Raw genomic sequence first — 23484 nt, forward strand, 5'->3', positions numbered from 1 at the left:
TATGAGTTTCTTCTTGGATAGAGATATCCTCGGTCGAGATCAAGTGCTCTTAAAGTGTGTGAATGCAGTTGAAGTGAAAAAGATTATTGAAAAAGTACATGATGGAATTTATGAGGCACATGAAAATGGGTATATGATAACTAGGCAAATTATGAGGGCCACTTACTATTAGTTGATAATAAAGAGTGACTGTATTAGTTATGCTAAAAATGTCATAAGTGTCAGATCTATGCTGACAAGATCCATGCTCCTCCAACAGCATTACATGTTTTGGCTCTTCTATGACCATTCTCTATGTGGGGCATGGATGTCATCAGTTTCATCATTTCAAAAGCTTCAAATAGACATAGATTTATCTTTGTAATGATTAATTACTTCACAAAATATGTAAAAACTACATCGTATGCTAGTATAACCTGATCTGTAGGATGAAAGTTCATAAAAAAAAGATAATATATGTAGATATGGGCTCCCAAAGACAATTATTTATGATAATGCCAAAAACTTGAACAACAAAATGATAAATGAAGTGTGCACTCAATTCAAAATCCATCATTGTAATTCAGCACCATATTGTCCAAAGATGAATGAGGTAATGGAGGCTGTAAATAAAAATATCAAAAGAATATTGAAGAAAATAATTGATACTTACAAAGATTGGCATGAGAAGTTGCCTTTTCCTTTGCATGCTTATAAAACATCAGTTTGAACATCTACTGAAGCTACCCCTTTCTCTTTGATATATGGAATGGAAGCTGTCCTACCAGTCCAAGTGAAAATTCCCTTGCTGAGAGCTCTGATGGAGGTAGAGTTAGAGGAAGCAGAATGGGTTCGAAAATCATTACGAGCAATTAAATTTTATTGAAGAGAAAAGACTTACAGCATTTTGTCATGGTCAATTATATCAAAAGAGGATGATGAGAGCGCATGACAAGAAAATCCATCCTCGTCACTTTAGGGAAAGATACTTAGTGTTGAAAAGGATCTTTCCAAATCAACATGACAATCAAGAAAATTGGACACCAAATTGGGAAGGCTCGTATGTAATGAAAAAGACATTTTCTAGTGGGACATTGATTTTGACAGAGATTGATGGAGGTGATTTAACTACTTCAATAAATTCAAATGTTGTAAAGAAATATTTTTCTTAAAAAAAAAAAAAAATAAAAAATAAAAAATGAAAAAGAATGACATATCTAAGCTGAAAACTTGAAAAAGATGACTTGGATACGAAGGAGAAGCATTCTTAAGAGAAGATCTCACAACACAGGGGAAAATGTAGTTTGATAAACTCTGAAGAATTAAGAAAATCATCTGATTTAGTTTTAAAAAAAGAATCTGGGAATATTTTGTTCATGATTATCTTATGATCATTATTTGGGCACCTTTGTTTAGACTCAAACATTTTGCCATGCACTTATTATTAGTTTAATGAAATACGTTTTCTTTTCTTTAACAACACCTATCCATTCTTTTATCTCATTTGATATTTTTGTTCACTGTGCAAATAGGAGAAATGTGTGATTGCATTTTGTTTGTCTTGAACTTAAAATGCTAAAAAAAAAATAAACATGAAAGATCTCAGCATTACTTTTTAAAAGTTGACAAAGATAGATGAAAAGGAATGAAAAAAACATGATAAGACATTGATGTTGCAGACTTTTGAAGCAGAAAAATATTGTTAGAGAAGAATACAATGGTCAGATGTTAAGAACAGATTGGTCATATGGCAATTGTTGAGAATTCTAATAAAAAAAGTAAAAAGTGAGAGATTTTGATAACCTTTTTACTACAATGAATAATTTTGATTGCATTACATGTATTGCATTTAGAGCACTCAGTACATGCATCTATGAGTAGTTATAATAAGGATAGAGACTTTTCATTTCCTAATGAAAAAAGAGATTTTGATATTCGAATGAAGATAATAATCAAACAAAAAGATTTCAAAAGAGAGAAATTTACTTGTTCAAAGATGAGAACTCGATTTCGAGAACAGATAAGATTTTTAAAATTGTTGAGCCTTTGCTTAGAGGAGCTTTTCTAAGATAAAATTTTTAAAGTTATTGAGCCTTTACTTATATGAGCTTTTTCAAGATGGATTTTTAAAGTTATTGAGCCTTTACTTAGAGGAGCTTTTTCAAGATGAATTTTTAAAGTTGTTGAGCCTCTGCTTAGAGGAGCTTTTTCATGATGAATTTTAAAGTTGTTGAGCCTTTGAAGGAGTTTTTCCAAGATAATGGATTTTTAAAGTTGTTGAGCTTCTGCTTAGAGAAGCTTTTTCAAGATGAATTTTTTAAAGTTGTTGAGCCTCTACTTGGAAGAGCTTTTTCAGGATGATAAATTTTAAAGTTGTTGAACCCTTACTTAGAGGAGCCTTTTTAAAATTTTAAAAGTTATTGAGCCTCTGCTTAGAAGAGCCTCTTTAAATTTTTAAAAGTTGTTGAACCTCTGCTTAGATGAGCCTCTTTAAATTTTTAAAAGTCATTGAACCTCTACTTAGAAGAGCCTTTTTAAATTTTCAAAAGTCGTTAAGCCTCTGCTAAGAGGAGCCTCTTTAAAATTTCAAAAGTTGTTGAGCCTCTACTCAGAGGAGTTTTTTTAATTTTCAAAAATATTGTTGAACTTTTGTTTAGAGGAGTCTTAAAAAAAAATGATTTTATGCTTAATGTTTCTTCTTTTGAACAAAATGGTTATTTGTTTGTTTTTACCTTATTCTTGATTCTCAGAAATAGGCAAAAAGGGACAATTATAAACACCATTTTGTATTTTATTATTATTATTATTATATATTTTATTTTTTTATTTTATTTTTTTTCCTTCTTCTTCTTTCCTTATCTAGTTCAGTTTGATAACAATATGAGTGCATTAAATGCACCATCCCCAAAAGTCCAAAATCCCAACCACCACCACCACCGGTAGTCGCTTGACACCCTGCCCAACTTGGTAGCGTGAATTTCGACTTGAAAATTTAGGATTTGAATCCCAGAAAGCTCTATAAATAGAGCTTATTGCCTGCACATAAAAGGAGGAGGCCATCGATTAAAAAATTTTGAAACCCTATAAAAAAATCTGTCAGATTAAAAAAAAAAAACTTTCTGTCAAAGAAAAAAAAATCTAAAGCAAACCAAACACATACAAACATAGAAACAACAGCCTTTGGAAATGAAGACCATAGCGTCAAACAAAAAAAAATTCTATCAAACCTTCAAGGTCAAATCTGTGTTGTTTGGAGCCCTTTTTCACAAAAACAAACTCAGATCTAGACTCTGGAGATTGAGTGAAACATTTTGGTGGTCTTTCAATTTGTCGATCATCGATGACGGTGGTCGACGATTAGTGGTGGTGACGACGCCGGTGGTAACAATAACCGGTCGACCCCCTTGGGTTGTGTCTAAAAACGGAGAAGGGAAAGGTTATTTTTTCTGAGAAATGAGAGAATGATTGAAAAAAAAATTTGGGGATTTTTATATAAATCGTCAGAACCAAAATGACGCTGTTTTAATAAAAACCAAAATGATGTCGTTTAAGCCCTTAAGGATTCGCGCATCAACCTGTGCCCGACCCAGGGTTCCGGCACCCGATCCGGTGACCTGTTTTTCTTTCAACCTTTAACCGATCCAGTTGAACAAATTCAGATCGAATTGGACCATCCCCGAACCGCTGACGTCTAACAGACCTAAATAGATCGAACTGTGGAACCAGACAACACGTTGATAGAACAGTTGACCAGTCCAGTTCAGGTAAAATTTTTTTTTGAATTTTTTAAATTTTTTAAAAATATTATTTTTGTTATTTTAAGTTTTATTATTAATATTTATGCAAGTAAAAAATATTTAAATTTACCAAAATAAATTTTTATTATTTTATAATAAATATTAATAAAAATAAATGATGAAATCTATAATAAAATTTTTTGATAATTTTGGAATAAATCTTATAAAATAATAAAAAATATAAGAAAATGAAAATTTTATTCAACAATGAGATTCAAAGGTACTTCGAGTAGTGATACTTGCGAAATCTCTATGTGAGAAGATTTTTTAAATACTACCAGTGTATTGGAGTATTTATATAAAAATTTTCAATATCATAAAAATTTTCCTTTTTACTAATAAATTAAAAAAATAATAATAAAAAAAATATTTATCCAATGATGAGATTTTAAAAGTATTCCGAGTAGTAATATTTTACGAAATCCCTAGGTGAAAAGGTTTCTTTAAATATTACCAGTGTATTGAAATATTTATAGAAAAACTTCAATATAATAAAAATTCTTTTTTTTCTTCAAAAATTTAAATAAAAATAAAAAACAATAAATTAAAAAAAAAAGAGAATAAAATACATGCATCAACATATTAGCATTTTGCATTGCATACATAATAAAGTTTTTGTGAAAAGTAAATTCGAGCCTCCGAGGATGGGATTTTAAAGTATTCCGAAAAGCGATGCCTAAGAAATCTCTAGGTGAGAAAGAGTTCTTCTAATGTTATCAACGTACTAAAACATTTTAAGAATTATTCAATAAAACGGTTCTAATTTATTTTTCTCAAATAAAATTTGAACAATAAATATGAAAAAATAATAAAATTAAAAAATCAAATTTTGATAAATGAAAAATAAAAAAATTATTTTTCAAACACCGAAAATAAGACTATTTTTATTAAAATCAATTGATAACACATAGTAAATTTGGTACCGTTTTAAAGGACGCTGTAGGGGTACTAATCATTCCCCATGCGTAACTAACTCCCGAACCCGGACTGTTTCGCAGGCCATAAAATTATCTTTTTAATTAATTTTAAAATCTAATTAAAATGATAAATTTTAATATGTGGCCAATTGCACCTAACCAAAAAAGATTGGTGGCGACTCTTTTTTTTGTTTTTTTTCAAATTCATCGAACGGACACAAAATCGTTATGATAGTAGCTAAAATCAAAATTTAAAATTTAAAAATAGAATTGAATTAGTTGAAATGTAAAGCTTGAATTGAACTAAATTGCTTAAAAGAAATGCTTGTAAATTGAAGTAACATGTAAAGAAATGTAAATGGAAATTTAAAAAACATAAATGTAAGAAAACTTTTAGGAAAATGCTCAAAAAAAAAAAAAAAAAAACTAGCCAAACAGCCTACACTCCATGAAGAAGAAGCAAGGCTGTTTGGCAGCCAAGAAAAATAAAACGAACACTCTAAGCTAATCTAAACTAGTCCTACTCTCTACCTTTTCAATTGGCAGCTGAAGGGGGTATTTATAGGCAGCTACGATGTGTCAAAAATCAATGGAATCCATGCTTTTTTCCAAGTTAGCAACCAACTCAACCAAGGAAGTTGGAAAAGTTCCAAATGTTTAACTAATTTCCAGCTACCTTTTCCCTTTTGGATAACTAAAATATGCTTGATCCTTGTGACCTTAAATCCACCAATGGGAGTGCCCTAAATGACCAACTCACCAGCTGATTCGCACCTTCAAATGTAAACAGAAATCAGCTTCAAAACCGTTACTTTTCAGCTCCTAAAAACCGTCCAAACATAGCTGGGTGTTCCTTGTTCTTTTGTGCAACAACTTTGGCCTTTAGCTTGCTAAATATGGCTTGGATCTACCGAAATGGCTTTGGTAGCTTCTAGACCTCTTCATGACTCATTCAAAACTTGAAAATCAAATTACAACTTCATGCAACGCAGCAAGGTGGCCGCGGGGAGAGATGGAAGGGGAGAGGGGAGGGGAAGGGAGGGGGAAGGGGAGGGAATTAGTGATTTGTTAATTTGGGGGAAAGGTGAGGGGGCAACGGCAGGAGATTTTGAAAATTTAATTTTAGCGATAGTTTTATGGGCAGAAATTCTGTTGGTAATAAAAAATTTTTTATTTTTACGGATGGTTTTATCAACGGAAATTCCGTCAGTAATGTCCAAAAATTGTTTTTGAACTTATTTAGCGACAGATTTTTTCATTGATAAAATCATTGGTAATGTCGAAAAAAAATTTCTTTTGAATTGTTTTTAGCGACGAACTTTTTTGTCAGTAATTATTAGCGATGAATTTTTTCATTGATAAAATTAACAGTAATTCGCGTTAGACTTTTAGTGATGGATTACCTATGGATTTTATTCTTTTAGTAAAATCTATTAGTAATCTGATGGTATTTCATTGATAAAAGTGTATTAAAATTTTTGTTAATAATTAGCGACAGACAAAATTTGTTGATAATTAGCGACGTTGATAAAAATTCATCGATAATAATGATTTTTTGGGTAGTGAGTGATGATAGGGAGGAATCGTAATAGTTCAAGGGTTTAAACAAATTGACACAGCAATGGTGGTTTTTCAGACTGGATTATGAGAATAGATGGGGTTGTGCATCGTGATGGTGGTCGATGCGAAGGGCGACTTCGAGTTCGGTTGCTAGTCGATGAGGGGTGGGCTGTTTTTGTGACGGGGGTCTCGGTTGCAACTTTTAGATTTTTTTTGTCATTTTTCTTGTCATGAATTCGTCTCCTGTGCTGTGAATTGTCATCTATTGTTTATAGAACGAATGCCCTAATAGGGGAAAGCCATGGTAATCGGCTCCAGAATTGGTTTTTGGGGCTTTGTTGTAGCAGGCAACAATTTTTTGTTGCATTTTGAGGTTTTACAATACTGCATTTTGGGAGAAAAAAGAGTGAAGAGTTTAGATCAAAATTGAATATAGACTCACAATTGGACTTCAGGTTTTTATTGAACCTTCAAGCTTAAGAAGTATAAAATAACATTTATATCATTATTATTTCAATTTTTAAAAAATATATCATAAATAATTTTAACAAGCGGTATTTTATCATAACCAAACCCTTTTCTCCACTTACATTACTTTTTGTAACTTTTATCAACTACTTGTATTAGGATTTTTAAATTTATTTTATAGAGTTTTATGTATATTTTTATTTTTTGTTCTTTCTTTTAGAATATTTTATTTATTTTATATGAAAATATATTTGAAGTTATTATTGGCTTTATAAGTAACCTACTCTTATCCATAAAAGACAACGTAATCATATTCTTAATTTTTTAAATTGATAGTGTCCTTATTATTTCATAAATTTTAAAAAATATGCACATGAAAATGTACAGTTGGAGACATTATGCATATATTAATGTAGCTCGTTAAATTTATAAAAAAAAAACAAATAGTAATATAGGTTTATAATTAATTTTATTTATTAAAACATATTTAAATTCTCAAATTGTTTTTCAGTGGAATTAATTCAAAAAAGAATATAATTGTATAAAAAATTCCAAACATATATTTTTTATGAATTAATAAAAATTTATTTTTTATTGATTTTTTTCTTTCTTTTTTACTTAGAAGAATTAATTTCTAAATTATTTGTATTATAAATGACACATTTTATTGAAAAAGGTGTATAATTAAAAAATATTATAATAAATTATTTCCTTTGTTTTTCATTTTTTAACCAAACAATAATTTTTAAATTTTTTTCCTTTATTAATTTTAAATAACCAAACAAAAGGAGATATGCATCCTTTCATCTCCTTTAAAAATCTTATTTTTTTTTTTTTTAGTAATATCTATTCAAACATAATTAACGACTATACTTTTATTTTTTTCTTTTGTATATGTTTGATTCGTAATTATAATATTAATGATTGTAAGGGAAGAAATTGCTCTCCCTCTTTTCTGTAATTTCCAACTTGGAAATTCAATTCAGAAAGAGCCGCAATGGGAGAATCCATCCTATTAATTTGACAATTAGATGGAGAAAAACAGTGCTTCAAATTTCTAAATTTTCAGTCAATGGGATGAATGTTTCAAAATTTTTTAAAAGGTAGAAACCTGAAAAAAAAAAGTTTAATTTTAACTATAAATAGGCTTGCAGGCTATCCTCTTATCATCTACTTGTCTGGTCTTTTGACACTAAAAAATTTTACCTTGTTACTTTTCCATAATCCTCGTGTGGTTTTTATATATTTTTTATTTTTTACTTAATTTTAGGCTTTGCCTAAAATCAACAAAATAAATCATATATTAAAATATTTGCAGCTAATGAATTAAAAATGATATCATCATTATCAATTGTGAATGGACTTTCCTTTTTGTTACATCTATATGTTGAATTTGCATTTAATTAGCTTTTTGCCTTGCTCTTTTTTTTCTTTTTTTTTTTTGATAAAATGAAACAAATATACGGATAATAAAAATTTTCAGGATTGTAATATAAAACATTATTAGGACTGAAATTGTTAAAAAAAATTGTTTATCTTACAATAAATAAATTACATAAACTTTTTTACCACGTAAACTTAAAAAAGATTTATGTAATAATTTTTTAATTTTACAAGATTTTTTTTCTCATTCATTTCTGAATTTAAAACACCGTGTCAATTACTTAGGTTGTTTTGATGATTCACTTTGGGCCAAAAATCACAAATTTCTTTCTTTAGCTTTCTATTTATAAACAAAATTTTTATACATTTTTTTAAGGAAAATTCTTTAGCTTTCTTTAGCTATTATACAAAATCTTTATACTTAATTCTTTTGATTTCTTTTCTTAAAAAACAAAAAAAAAAAAAAAGAAAAAACTTTTGATTTCTCCTTCTCCAATGATGTGATCAGCATGCATTCTCCAACTCAGAAAACACCTCAAATCATCATTTTTTGAAACTCTAGTCCATTGTTACATTAAATATTTTCCCTTTCGTGGGTTCTTAAAATGAAAATTTCAATATCTCATAATAAAACAACCCAAAATAAGTGCCTTCACATTTTGAAGTCAGCCTGTTATATCAAACACATTTTTGTAAATATTAAATATAAAATTCTCAAATGTTCCCCATGTGAATCCTTTTGCAACTATATAAAAATTGGCTGCAGATCATCCTTTTCCATGTCCTGGTCATTTTATTAATGCTTAAAATATATATATATATATATATATATATTAATTCACATGGATTAGTTTAGTTGGTAAAAATGTCCATGAGCAGTGTCATACCATTGACACCTCAAATTCCTTGCACAATGTCAGGCTGTACCTGACATACTAGAAAAATATTAAAATATTAGAAAATTGTTTTCATATTAATATTTTAATAACTTAAAATGTATTTTAGAATCAAAATTAGAGTTAAAATAATTTTCATTAATTAAATAATCTTTCAAATTAGGTCAGATCTTAATTTGAAAAATTTTGTCTGGAACTAAGATTTTAAGCATGTTTACTAATTGGTTAGAAGAAGAGTTTTATTTCTTATCAATCGGGATTCAATCTTGAATACATCAATCTCGTATAGAGGAATATGCCCTTAAAATCATTCAGAAAAAGAATTAGATTCAAGTAAAATTTAAGAACAAAACTGTCCGTTTTACCAATTATAGATGTACATGTTAGGCTGTAAAATGATATAAGTGGGTTAATGGGAGAGCATCTATCTATCCAATTCCAAGCCAGCTAGAGAGAAGTTCTATCAAAGCAAATCCATTTATCTTATACAATTGCAACCCTCGTTGTTCTCTTGTCCAAGCTGTGCCACTTTCTGCCAGCTAAGAAACCTCCAAGAAAACCAAGATAATATGAAAGAGTGATGAGATGCATTTTTATTTAAACTAAGTCAAACAAAAACAAGATTTTTAAAGAAGAAGAATCTTCTATTTTTCTTTCAAAGTGTTGTAGATCATAAATTGCATAAATTTCAAAGATACCCGAATTTAGCATTATGGATAGCATATATAATTCCTATATAGGAAAATAAAATAATAAAATAAAATAAAAGACAGTCTCTATGGCTTAGAAAACTTCATGTTTCAAAATATTTTAGCACAAAAAGAGATTACAATCTACTAGTAGTGAAAGATGTTGAAAGAGTTAAATTTTAAAATTGTTAAATATTATTGTTAAAAATAATTATTTAAATTATTTAAATTAAAATTTGAATATAACTCCACAATTCTTTTTTTTTTTAGATATTTGAAGTAAAATTAAGGTTTATGTTCTCAATTGAGTGCTATTCATCTTTCTCCGTAATAGTAATAATAAAAATAAAATTTTTTTTTAAAACAAATAAACGGTGAATCTTGATGTTTACTAACTTAAAAAATGTAATATACTTAAATATTCTGTTTTTATTTTTAATTTCACAAGGAAAAATTTCCTACTTTTTATCTGATTAAAACGCCCTTGTTATGATTTTGCAGGAACCATGATCTTCCTGTGTACTTTATTCGGGCACATAATGATGGTATGCTTCTCCAACGTGAATGTTAATCTTTTATTATTTGTGCATTTAAAGGCATATTGATAAATGGGCCCCACTATCATTGCATTATATATCTTGTACAATCCATTTTCTTGTAACCCTAATCAATAATTGAGTTACAGAATTTGATGGCAAAATGTACAATTTTTTTTTTAGAAAACGGTTTTTTTCCGACTTTCCTTCGCAACCCCACATTTCTTGGCGTTTCTTATCTACCTCTTTAGCTTCTCAAGTCTCGTCTTTTAGGTTTGACCCAAACAGTTTTCTCCTTTTTAATACATTTATTGACTCTAGCCTAAGGACTCCATTACAAACCTATGTACAATGAAGTTTATGGTGAAAAAAAAAAAAAAAACGAGAAAAGAAAAGATGGAACTCTAAATCTCAATCTCTTAATTTTCTTAATTAAAACTAAATAACAACTAATCAGATCAAACCTTTTGATCTTTATAAATATACTTTCTTCCAAGAAATTCGATCCTAATTCACTTGGATATCTCAAATGATTTACATATCAATTCCTATGAAAGAATTGTTATAGTTTTTGTTTGTAATTTATGAAAATAAACTTTAATTGTATGAATAAATTTTAAGAGCTGAAAATTTTACCTAAAATTTAATGAAATAGCGAGTATCTTATTTGCAATTTTTTTATTATATAATATTATAATTAACCAATTACACTAAAAATATTATATAAGGATACATTACTTACAAAATAAAAAAGGGTGGGTACTATGTAGTATGTTTTCATGACATAAAAACAGAGGTTATTTTTTAATAGAATTTAAATAAATAATTAAAAATTAAATATGAATTGGCAAATCTTATTTGACAAATAATGTTGGAAAAATAGGTCTTAACAACCTTATCACAACAAGAAATCATTTTCCATTGAGCAAGGGCACTAACAAATAAGGGACATTCAAATTTGAAAACACAATCACACCCCCTACCATTTGTGTGGATACAAGGCATGCAATTCAATTGACACGATCAAGTTAAATGGTCTAAAAATTCACAATATATATTTTTTAAATTTTTCAAATGATCGATCAATCTATCAAGCTTATAATCGATCATAGCCGTCGAAATTCTTGCACTTATTTATTACGGTAGGTTGCAACCTAATAGAAATGGTCACCAATTTACTTCAATTCATAAATGGCTTGGCCCCTAATAACATGACCTACATCTAACAAGTTTTAATTCAACAGTGGATCCCACTGCAAATGTCTCTTTTATAAGATAAGTTTATGCAAAATTTTTCTTCTAACAATTATGAAATCCCCAAATATTTTTGTCAAACTTTCTATTGTCGCCATCGCCCCGTAGGACCCCTTTTGGCCACGAGTTGTGTGTGCCACAGCCTCATCCAACAAGTTAAAAAATTGAACAAGGAAAAAAAAAAATGGTCTTTAGCCGTTGCTATTCTATCATTTTGCAATTAAGATTTTGGGATTAAAAGAAGCCTAGATCAGTACTCAGATGATCTAATTGAAAATCTCTTATTTAATAATGAATTTTTCCCTCAAGAATAATTGGCTTCAATTATTGATTAAAGGTTTATTAATAATTATGTTTAGAGATATTAATGAGTAGGGTATTTGATTGATAGAGTATTTTCCATCTCCATTTTCAAAATTTTATATTATATTTATTATTGTATTTATATCAATAAATATTTCAAATATATCATATTTTCACAGATATTTAATGAGTATGAGTAATCTCGTATCTACAATTTTTTTAAAAAATAAAACTAAAATTTATTTTTTTAGTTATTTATTTTTATTTTGTATATTATATAATATTATAAATATATATTAATATTTATATTTAAATAAAAATATATTAATTCTAATTTATTTAAAATAATAATTTATATTATTTAATAAAAATTTATTTATTAAATATATAAATATATATGTAGGATACGAGTGCTATATATATATTACTCGTCCTCATCTCTATATCTTATAAAATTTTAAAATTATATCCATCTTCATCTTACAATATAATTTTTATTTTTATTTTTATTTAAATATAAAATTAAATTTTTTATTGAATATAAATAAAATTAATATCTCTAAAGGTATTTTAATTATTTTATTAAAATACTATCAACCGTCATTAAAAGCCTGAAAATTAAAAGAAAAACAAAAAAAAAGTAGATATTATTTTTTCATACAAATAAGGTGGACGACTTGAAAATTAAAAAAATTATTAAAATTAAAATTTAAACTTAAATTTAATTAAATATCACATCTTTATGAACCAATTAAAAAGAAAGTACATAAAGATGAAGAGGAGGGACCGGCTTTTAAACGCATATAGGAGGACAGACAAAAACCAAGTAATTATCATCATCGTCTGTTTGCACAGCTGTTGATAAATTCTGAAATATTTATTAATCTTTTCTGTATTATTAATATATATATATATATATATTTCTGTGCCACTCTTTATTATTACTGAGAGAAAAGAGAAAGGGTAGTTTCCCCGCTCCTCTTTGCCCTGCTTTTTAGCCAACCAACCCCTTTAAAAAAATAAAAAATTTAAAATATAAAAAAAACCCTGAAGATTCCTTTGCTATAAAGAAAATAAAATACTAAATTTTTTAAGTACAACAAGGAAAAAAATGCAACTTCATGAGATTGACAAGCAGATCCCACAAACCAAAATAAATTAATAAATTCACCCGAATAAAAGCCATCTTCTGAAAGAAAAAAAAAAAAATTTCACCTCCCTCTTTTCTCTGTGGATAGATAGGATCATTGGAATAGAGACATACAAAGTATAATTTTTTTTTTTTATATTTGTTAACTTAAATTTTTATTTTTTTCCCTTTTTTTTCGTAGAAAGCTGTAAGTAAATTGCAAGCTCTTGCCAAGGGGTTAAAGAAGAGAAAGAAAGAGTAAGTTGTCGTATCCAAAAAATCATATATGCTGGGTGGTGGTGACAAAAGTGCTAGTGTTCTTGGAAGCAGCAGCGACGGTGGTGCAGGTGGCGACGTCGCTGCTACTGCAACGGTTAGCAGCAGCGGAGCTCGTGATGGAAGCAGCGAAGCTTTACCTCCAAACGGCTATAGTAACAATTCAGGTGAAGATGATAGAGGAAGGGTTGATGAAGGTGACCGTTCTTTTGGAGGCAACCGGTGGCCGAGGCGAGAGACTTTGGCACTTTTGAAAATAAGGTCCGACATGGATGTTACCTTTCGTGACGCTAGCGTTAAGGGTCCATTATGGGAAGAGGTTTCCAGGTAATTGTTATTTATTTTTTCATTTTCCTTTTTTTTTTTGTTGATAATTCAATGAAGATTTGATGAGTTGAGATCTCAGTTTTCGAATTGTTTACTTTCAGTTTTGTACTCATTACGGGGAAGCATTAGAGTGCGGGAATTATATTCCTTTGTTTATTTCTGTTTGCTTTAAGAGGAAAATTATTAAGTTCAAGTTGAGAGAATTCAGCATCTTCAAGGGAATTCAATGTCATATGATTAAGATATTTGGGCACTTTGGGATATGGGATTTGTTATCATTTCTGGCATTTGCTTTTCCCAATATTTCACAGGGAATCTTCAGCTGAATTTTGCTCATAAAATTTAGTTCAAGTCTCTATCCCTTTCCCTTGCTCATTTCTTCACTCTCATTCTGTCAAACTCTCAAAAAAAAAAAAAGAAAATCTTGCATCTTGGGTGAGGAAAACTTGTTCATCAGCGCCAATTCTTGGTTTGTCTTCAATTCTATCATCCTTTTTGTCTCGACAGCTTTCATTTCTTTTTTCATTTTTATCTTCATTTTTGCTTCTATTAAAATTTTCTTGTCTCAATTATATATCAAATTCAATTCATAGTGTATGTTATGTGCGAATACTGTTTGGCTTTGTTTTATTGCTGAATTAAAGATAGGATAAATACAGAAATGGAGTTGTTTTTTCTACTGTTGATATCAGGAAACTAGCAGAACTTGGTTATCATCGAAGTGCCAAGAAATGCAAGGAGAAATTCGAGAACGTTTACAAGTATCACAAGAGAACCAAAGATGGCCGAACTGGTAAAGCAGATGGAAAGACTTATCGGTTCTTCAATCAATTAGAAGCCCTCGAAAATCAGCCTTCCATTCAATCGCCAGCAGCAGCAGCAGCACCACCGCAACTAAAGCCTCAAGCTCAAACGGCAATGCCAGCACCTAATCCTCCGAGTCTGCCCCATATCACTGTTCCATCACCAAATATAAACCTTACAGACCCTTCCTTCCCATCGACAAACCCTACAATTCAACCTCCACTACCAGCAACAAACCCGACAATTCCTTCTTTCCCAAATATTTTCGCAGATAATTCCACCTCCTCATCTACCTCATCAGATTTAGAATTAGAAGGTCGGAGGAAGAGGAAAAGAAAATGGAAGGAATTTTTCGTGAGGCTAATGAAGGAGGTGATTCAGAAGCAGGAGGATATGCAGAAGAAATTCTTGGAAGCAATAGAGAAACGTGAGCACGAAAGAATGGTCCGTGAAGATGCTTGGAGGATGCAAGAAATGTCAAGAATAAATAGAGAACGCGAGATATTAGCCCAAGAAAGATCAATAGCTGCCGCAAAGGATGCAGCAGTAATGGCGTTTCTGCAAAAGTTATCTGAGCAGCAAAATCCGGGGCAGCCGCAAAATAATTCGCTACCGTCACAGCAACCACAAGCTCCTCCACCACAGCGAGTATCGGTAGAGGCACCAGTAGCGCTGCCAACAGAAGCAGCAGTGCCAGCGCCTGCTCCACCACTTGTGCTGTTGCCAATGGTGAATTTAGACGTGTTAAAGACAGATAATGGCGATAAAAGTTACACACCAAGCTCTTCAAGATGGCCTAATGTTGAGGTTCAAGCATTGATTAAGCTAAGAACTAGCCTTGACGCTAAATACCAGGATAGTGGTCCTAAAGGACCATTATGGGAGGCGATATCAGCTGCAATGAAAAAGCTTGGGTACAATCGCAACGCCAAAAGATGCAAAGAGAAATGGGAGAACATAAACAAGTACTTTAAGAAGGTCAAAGAGAGCAACAAGAAAAGGCCCGAGGATTCAAAAACATGTCCCTACTTTCACCAACTTGATGCTTTATATAGAGAAAAGAACAAGCATGACAGCTCCTCCAATCAATTAAAACCCGAGAACGCAGTCCCATTGATGATACGCCCAGAGCAGCAATGGCCCCCTTCTCCTTCGGAGCCCAATCAACACCAACATGATCATGTAATGGAAGACATGGAAAGTGATCAGAATCAAGAAGAAGACGACAAGGACAGTGATGATGAGGAGGAAGATGAAGGGGGTAGCTATGAAATTGTAGCTAGCAAACCGGTTTCAATGGGCACAGGTGAGTGATATCAGTGTCAGAAGCAAACTAACCAGCACTGTCAAATTTCATCGTCCGCATGTCGGCTGATAAATGTTACTTAAGAATCTATTCTTTTGAGTTGATGTTTTAGCAGCTATCGGCTGGGCAACTAGGTCAGGAACCGGCAATGGTGCATTGGAGTGGAGGCAGTTGAATTGAATTTTTATAGGTGAGTACACATTGGTGGGGTTGTAGCATATAGTCAGAGGAATTTATATGTTTATTTTCATTGCTATTATTTATTTTTTTGGCTAAATAAATAAGTTGAGAGGGAGAGGTAGATCAGATAGAGTTTCAGAATCTAATTCCACATAATAAACAGGGAAAAAAGACTAGCGCTGTAATTTTTTTTTTTTTTTTTTTTTTATGTTCATTGTTCGTCTTCGTGGTGGTGTAAATGTGAGAACTGTTAATTTCCAGCTAGCTTTTGCTTTTCTGGTTCCTTTTTTTCCATTGTCCAAGTTTTCACATGTCCACTGGACAAAAGCCTTCCACTGTGCTATAGCTTATCTCCTGCATGCATATATGTGAGAAAGAGAAAATGGTGGCGTTGCTGAAAAGATGATGAGTTGAGTTACTTGCACAGATAGATATATAATAGTGCATAAATATTAATTAAGCTTAGCCAAGGTGCAGAATCAGTGCCATTTTGCATAGAAGCTTTTGCCAAAATATGCCAACATCGCACGTCCCAAACAGGGTCCACTAAAAGGAATCTTTTTAGTCGTGTTAAACCAAAATGCCCCAATCCAATCATACCAACGGAAACATAATCAAACAATTAATCAATTACAAAAGAGACAATAATTAACGTGGTTTGACCCAATTGACCTACGTCCACAGATGAAAAAAAGATCAATTAGTTGTAGAGAATTATAAGCATACAAGCAGTCACAATTAATACCTATAGACCCTCTCAATCTCTTCTGATCCTATGGAGTATTTTGAACCCAAACATACACATACCCATGTGTACCCATGTACCATACTTATATGGATCATCTTAATCTCCTCTAGTCCACTTACATGCATCATATCTATGTGGACCATCTTTGTCTCCTCTAGTCCACTCAAACATACATACCTATAAGTACGTTAACCTCCTATATTCTTATGGGGTGTCTATCCCATAAAACCCTATAACTCTCTTACATTTTTTTATACCTAACCTTATAGAGACTTCACCTATTTATAAGCATACAAACTTACCTATTAAAAATCCATTTCCTCTTAGAATTCTTTTTTTGCAAGTCTTCTTGTCCATCAAGCAATATCTAACCAATCCCAAACAAATCTCTTATGAGTTTGAGTCACTATTCCTAGCAATCTCCACCTTGACTGAAATTCTATCAAATTATCTGTTTTCATGCTAGACATGCTTGACTCCACTTGCAATGGAAGTCTCATAATCATATTCTTTTATGTGTCTTCTCACTTCATGCAAACTGATCCTCAATCCTCAAAACATGAACTTGAACTCTTTTTTTTAAATTGAGCTCCTCTAGGCTTGTTTCTTCCCATTTCTCAAACCATGCTCTGTTACCAATTGTTAGAGATCCCCACAACTTTGATACCACTTGTTAGGGTAAAAGGTCTTAATCCAATCATACCAATAGAGGCATAATCAAACAGTTAATCAATTACATAAGAGACAACAATTAATGTGGTTCTTGAATTGATTTTTTTATTAAAAAATTTGACCATTCGAAAACAATTTTGAAAATTCTTTTAAATAAAAATTCAATAACCTTTTGAAAATAAAATAAAAAATCATGCTCGAAGGTCTTACAAATCTCAAAAGTAAAATAGATTCAACTTGAAAGACTTATGAATCTTGCCTAGAGGACTTAGAGATTATGCCTGGAGGTCTTATAAAACTCGACATCTTTGAATGCTTCTCATATCAGAGACGTTGAAACTTTGAAATTTTAAAATATTTCATCTGGACGTCTTAGAGATTATACCTGGAGATTTTAAAGATTATGCACGGAGGTCTTTGAGATTATGCCTAAAAGTCTTACGAATCTTGACATCTTTGAATGCTCCTTATATCAGAAATGTTGAAACTTTGAAAATTTAAAATGTTTTGCCTAGAAGTCTTAGTGATTATGCTCAAAGGTTTTAAGGATTATACTAGAGGTCTTACAAATCTTGACATCTTTGAATGCTCTTTGTATTAAAGGCATTGAAACTTTCAAACTTTAAAATATTTTGCTTAGAGGTCTTGAAAATTATGCCCGAAGATTTTAAAAATTATGCTTAAAAGTCTTAGAGATTATGTCTAGAAGTCTTATAGATCTTGACATCTTGAAATGTTCCTCATATCATAGGCATAAAAACTTTAAAAATTTAAAATATTTTACCCAGAAGTCTTACGATTATGCCCAGAAAATCTGGGTGCCAACTTAATTGGGCTTAGTTTGATCTAGGTATCGACTAAACTGGGCTTAAAATTTTAACTGTGCTAGCTAAACTAGGCTTAAATATTATCTGGGTGTCAGTTAAACTAGGCTTAGGTCTTATCTTGTATCATATCTCATCTTATTTCTTTCATTTTTTTAACAACCCTTCCACTTTTGTAAATCATTTTTCTTTCAACTCTTCAAACCTTTTTGATATTTAAGTCTTTTGTCAAACTATTTTCCTTTTTTCTTATTTTTCTCTCATCTTTTTCATGATAAACTTCCTTCTCTCTTTTTGCCCCTTAAAATAAATACAAGTGACTTTTTTCATAATGCAAATACTAATGTTCCTTTCATGTAAATGCCCTTACAAATAATTTTCTATAATGCAGACGTCATAATTTAAAGACAAATGTCTTTCTCATGATACAGATGCAAGCGATGCAACTATGAATGTCTTTTTCATGATATAGATGCTAATGCGAATGTCTGCCTCATGATGCAAATGTAAGTGCGAATGTAAGTGATGAAATATGAATGGCTTTTTGTTTTAATTTTTGTAGCATGCAGATCAAATGTCTTTCTCATGATGCACATGTGTACGCAAGTGATGTGAATACAAAGACTCTTTTTGTTTTTTTTTTTTCAAAGGATTTTTGTTCAAAATTTCAATGTTCACTCTCCACAATAATGATCTTAGTATTCTGTACAAAATGCTTAAACAATTTTTGAACTTTTCAAAAGTGATCACAAAATTACCCTCTATAAAGGATCTTTTTAATCAATAAGAAAAGTTAAAAACTCATGACTTTCGAATCTCTAGACAATTGATGATTACTATTTGGAATGCTTGGGGATAGGGGTAAATAAAAATTCAATTCTTTTCTCAAATAAAGTTCGATAAAGGTTGTAAGGATTACTTTTGGGGTCACGAAAAAGATCACTTTTCTAAAACACTTTTCTTTTATTGAAAACATGATACTTCAATTTACGTCAAAACTAACCATTATTTTTTGAAAAAGATTTGGGAAAAAAAAGGTTGATTTTTTATTTTCACTTTTTGGTGAAATGCAAAGTCTTTAATGGATATTGATCCTTCAAAAGGTTTTTTATTGTGACTTTTTATTTTGGATAGAACCTTGAAACTCTAAAATTCATTTGGGGCCTCAATAGTGGCTTTAGCTTTAAACTGCGATTTTTGAGTTTTCACCTTAGAGCTATATTTTTTAACAATGAAGCACTTGATAAAATCTTGCCCATTACTAATAGGTATGTACAAATTTTCAAGGACACAGTTTTTCAATTCAAGTGTCCACATTTGATCAAAATGGACTTTTCAAGGTATATAATGTAAGCCAAGGTTTGAAGTTATGAAATAATGGATAAATAGGCTAAAAAATATTATTCAAGATAATTAAGCCAAAGATCTTACGGAGCATTCTCTAGTTAAAAGCCATTTGTCTTTCTTTCTTTACTCTTTTTTTTTAGGAACATTTAATTTCAACTTTAGCATTCTACTCTCTTGAATTCTATCATCTTGAGATTCTAACAAATGGTTTATTCACTTTTCGCCTCGAGCTCATCTCCGAGGTACATGTCTTTTTTTTTATTTATTTTTTTTTGGAAATATCTGATTTAAACTTTAGCATTTTACTTTCTTGAATTCTATCCTCCATTTTATTTGGGATTCTAACAAATGCTTTATTCACTTTTGGCTCGGAGCTCATCTTTGAAGTACATATCTTTCTTTTTCTGCATTGTTTTTTCCTCTTCTTTTTTTTTTTTCATTTTTTGGCATTTTTTTTCCTTTTTTTTTTTTGGAAACATTTGACTTCATTGTTAGCAAACTACTTTCTTGAGTTTTTGAAATTCTAAATGAAACCTTATTCACTTTTTACCTCGAGCTCTTATCTCTGAAGTGCATATTAGATTTTCTTAATATCAAACACTTTTCTTAAAATTCTCTTAAAGATATCTTTATTTTGCCCCTTAGTGTAAAAGATAATCTTAAACCGGGGTTCATTTTGGAAAAAAAATTTAATAGGCTCAAATGGATAGCAAGTGGATAATTTTTCCTTATACGAAGGATAAAGAAATATGGCCAGTCATCATTTCAAACATGATCACTTAGTTAGAAGAGCATGTTATTTGAAGAAAGAAATAAAATATTTTTTTGTTTTTGTTTTTGTTTTATTTTTATGTTATAACCATTAGTTGTTTTTGCATAATTGATGCCCTATCTTGTTTTCCAATCAAGGTTCATATGAAAGTGAAAATCAAGTTATATGAGATGTCCCAAATTTGATTATACAGTTCACAAAAGGCTCATTTTAGTTTCAAATTTTTTAGCATTTGTGGTAAAATGAAGGGAAAAGATATTAAGGCATGTGACAAATTATCTTAGGTGAGAAGAAATTTTGCTTCTTTTAGTCAATGTGCCTTAAGATGTCAAACAAGGGCTACTTGAGAAAATGTTCAAGTATTTTTCATGTCTATGGTCATCGAAAGAATTTGAAATATTGGCAAAATTTGACACGTATTGAATTACCAATTACAAATTTGAAATAGTATCTTGCTTGGTTTTTAAAATTGAAAATGAATTTTCAAAATTGGCCTATTTTGTTTATTGCTTAAGAAAAGATTATTATCTCAATATATTAAAAGATGATAAGGTTTGCAAACTAAAATTTATGCCCTTTAAAGGATTATGACTAGTGAGTGAGGTTATTCAAAATGATTGAAGCATGGGAGCAATCAAGCAAAAATGAAAGGGTAATGGATGAGTTTTTTTTTTTTTAATAGTAATCACCAAGTACTTTGAGACTTCTTCCATCTTTTATTACAAAAGAAAACTTTTTTTTTCTTATTCTTTTTCTTATTTCCCTTTTTTTTTTTTTGTAAAACACTTTACATTTTATGGTTTTGAAAATTAATTATATGGGACTATTATTCAAACAATTATATAAAAATAAAATTTCTTAGAAAAATCAAAAGCACTCATTTCTTCTAAAATACAGTTTAACAATATTAATTTAAATAACTTCTAGGGACACCATACACATATCATACACAAAAGGTTAAAAGTTTAAAAGAAAACCATCATATCTTGATCTTTCAACACTCAAAACCTTTTTTCACATTTCAACTCCTTACATTTTACAACTAGATAGAGTCAACTTCCATTGTTTCATCAGTTCTAGTGTTAAAATATCACTTTTAATAAGATCCTCAACCTTTTTCTTCTATTGTTTGTATTTTTTAGTTGAGTAGTCAATTGTCCCCATATGATAATCACACTTGCCATTAGGATCATTACTTTTTACCAATGGACTTGGTGTTATTTTTTGAGGCATAAAAGTGAGGTACCTACCTTCTATTAGCAAAAGTAAAAAGTGAGAAATAGGGATTGGAAGTTTTTTTTGGTTATTTTTTTTTATTATTATTTGTTAGTTAGGTGGTAGCTCAAGTGTGAGAACAAGATGGTGAATGGTCATTTGAGGATGAGAATTTGCTGGAAAGCCCAAATATTGACTTAGTTGATAAAGATATGGACTTTGAAAGATACTGTCTAGAACCACAAAGTAGAGTTGATAAAAAAGATAAGAATTGCATAAGACAAATTCTTGGGTAGATGCCCCTCAAGTGTGACTACTTGTACCTTCATTTCTTTCTTTTCGATGTATTTCTCTTTTTAACATCAGTTGCATCTTTTAAATTAATCTTACCATTCTTGATTGTATTTTCTATCGTCTCCCTAGCAAACACCATGTTTGTAAAATTTTTGGAGATATTCCCAATCATTCTTTTATAATAGAGAGTGTTTAGGGAATTAACAAATAGAACAATAATTTTTTTCTCTGATAGGGATGGTTGTACTTGAGCTATCGTGTCTCTTCATTTGAATGCATATCCTTTAAAAATTTTGATTGACTTTTTCTTTATGTTTTGTAGGGACAACCTATCTGGTATCATATCTTTAATAGGCTTGTATTATGTTAAGAAGGCCCTAGCCAAATCATTATAGGAGCAAATCTTGCTTCGATCTAGTTGGGCATACCATTTAGTTACAGACTCAGTGAAACGTTCTTGAAAGCAATGGATCAACAACTTATCATTATGAGTGTAGCCTATCATCTTTCGACAGTACATGGTGCTGTGTGTCAAAGGGCATCTTATTTCATCATGCTTCTCAAAGTCTGGTTCTTTAAATTTTGATGGAATGATAAGGTCAGGTACTAGACTAAGTTCATTAGCATAAATAGTCTCATTTATATCGTGACTTTCAATTACCTTCAGTTTATTTTCTAACAAGTCATATTTATCTTTCATCACTATATCTTTTAATGGATCCAATACCTTTTTTAGTTGCCCAAATTGTTTAGGATTATCCTTTACATTAGTCATAGCAATGGGGTTATAAGGGTAAGCCTGGAATTGATATTCATCTGAATTGAGGGCAACTTGACAAAAGTGCTAGTATAAGGTTGATAAGTTGGTTAAGGTGTTTGTGACATATGAAGGTCTCGAACATTTGGATATATAAAGCCAGATGGATGTGATGGTTCTTCAATAGCTATTTTCTCCCTTGTCCCATGTGTTTTAACAATTCTTTTTCCTTTTGTCAAACTTGCTAACATTTATTTTAATTTTACTAACTGTTTATCCATATTCTGTTGCATTCCCATAACTGTTTCCTGATCTCTCATTGGGCCTTTTCCATTTTATCCATCTGACTTGTATTTTCATTTTTCATGATTCTTGTCATAACATACAAATCTATGGACCTACTGCTAGACATGGATTAAAAGAATCTTCACCAATCTTTTTGCTTAGGTGTGATTGACCACTTGACAAAATTTGTCCTATTTAAAAAGAAGTCCTAAGATTGACTTAAGTATCTTTAAATAGTAGATTTTAGTCCATGAAATCAGATTTCAGATCTGAGAGTACAGTTATGCATGAATAAGGTTATAGCACTCTCATAGCGCCCATCCAAATGATCGTACTAGTTTGATTTCATATTATCCAAACCTTAATCATATTTATGATTTACCAAAATATTTAATATTAAAAATTAATCTTAAAATTACTCTAATAATTTGGTAGCAATTTAAGATAATTCTTTCACCTCAAGAGTATTTAAGAAGACTAGTGTCCCACTCTAAAGAGGCCCTATCATCGGGTTCATTTAAATTTTAATTAAAGAAATAATAAGTAAAATCTTCTGATAGTTTGGTAAGTTTACTCTTATGCAGATCTTCTAATAGTTTTGTGAGATTTATTTATAAATTCTTTTTTAGAAAATATACTAAATCTTCCAATAGTTTGGTGAGATTTCTTTATAAATTTGTTTTTAGAAAATATACTAAATCTTCTAATAGTTTGGTAAGATTTAAGATGCAAATCTGATAATAATTTGGTAGAATAAAAATACAAC

At 30.3% G+C, this 23484-nt stretch overlaps 1 protein-coding gene across 1 annotated transcript; it reads left to right on the forward strand.

The window, feature by feature from the left end:
* Positions 1–12874: 12874 nt before the first annotated feature.
* LOC111312139 (trihelix transcription factor DF1-like) lies at positions 12875–16088 on the forward strand. The gene is made up of 2 exons (XM_022912164.2): positions 12875–13514; positions 14207–16088. The coding sequence occupies exons 1-2, from the start codon at positions 13198–13200 to the stop codon at positions 15630–15632; spliced, it is 1743 nt and encodes a 580-aa protein (XP_022767899.2). The 5' UTR covers positions 12875–13197; the 3' UTR covers positions 15633–16088.
* The last annotated feature ends 7396 nt before the right edge of the window (positions 16089–23484 follow it).

This window comes from Durio zibethinus, chromosome 1 (assembly GCF_047325235.1).
Source record: "Durio zibethinus cultivar Kanyao isolate XHJ-2024 chromosome 1, ASM4732523v1, whole genome shotgun sequence".
Classification (NCBI taxonomy): Eukaryota; Viridiplantae; Streptophyta; class Magnoliopsida; order Malvales; family Malvaceae; genus Durio; species Durio zibethinus.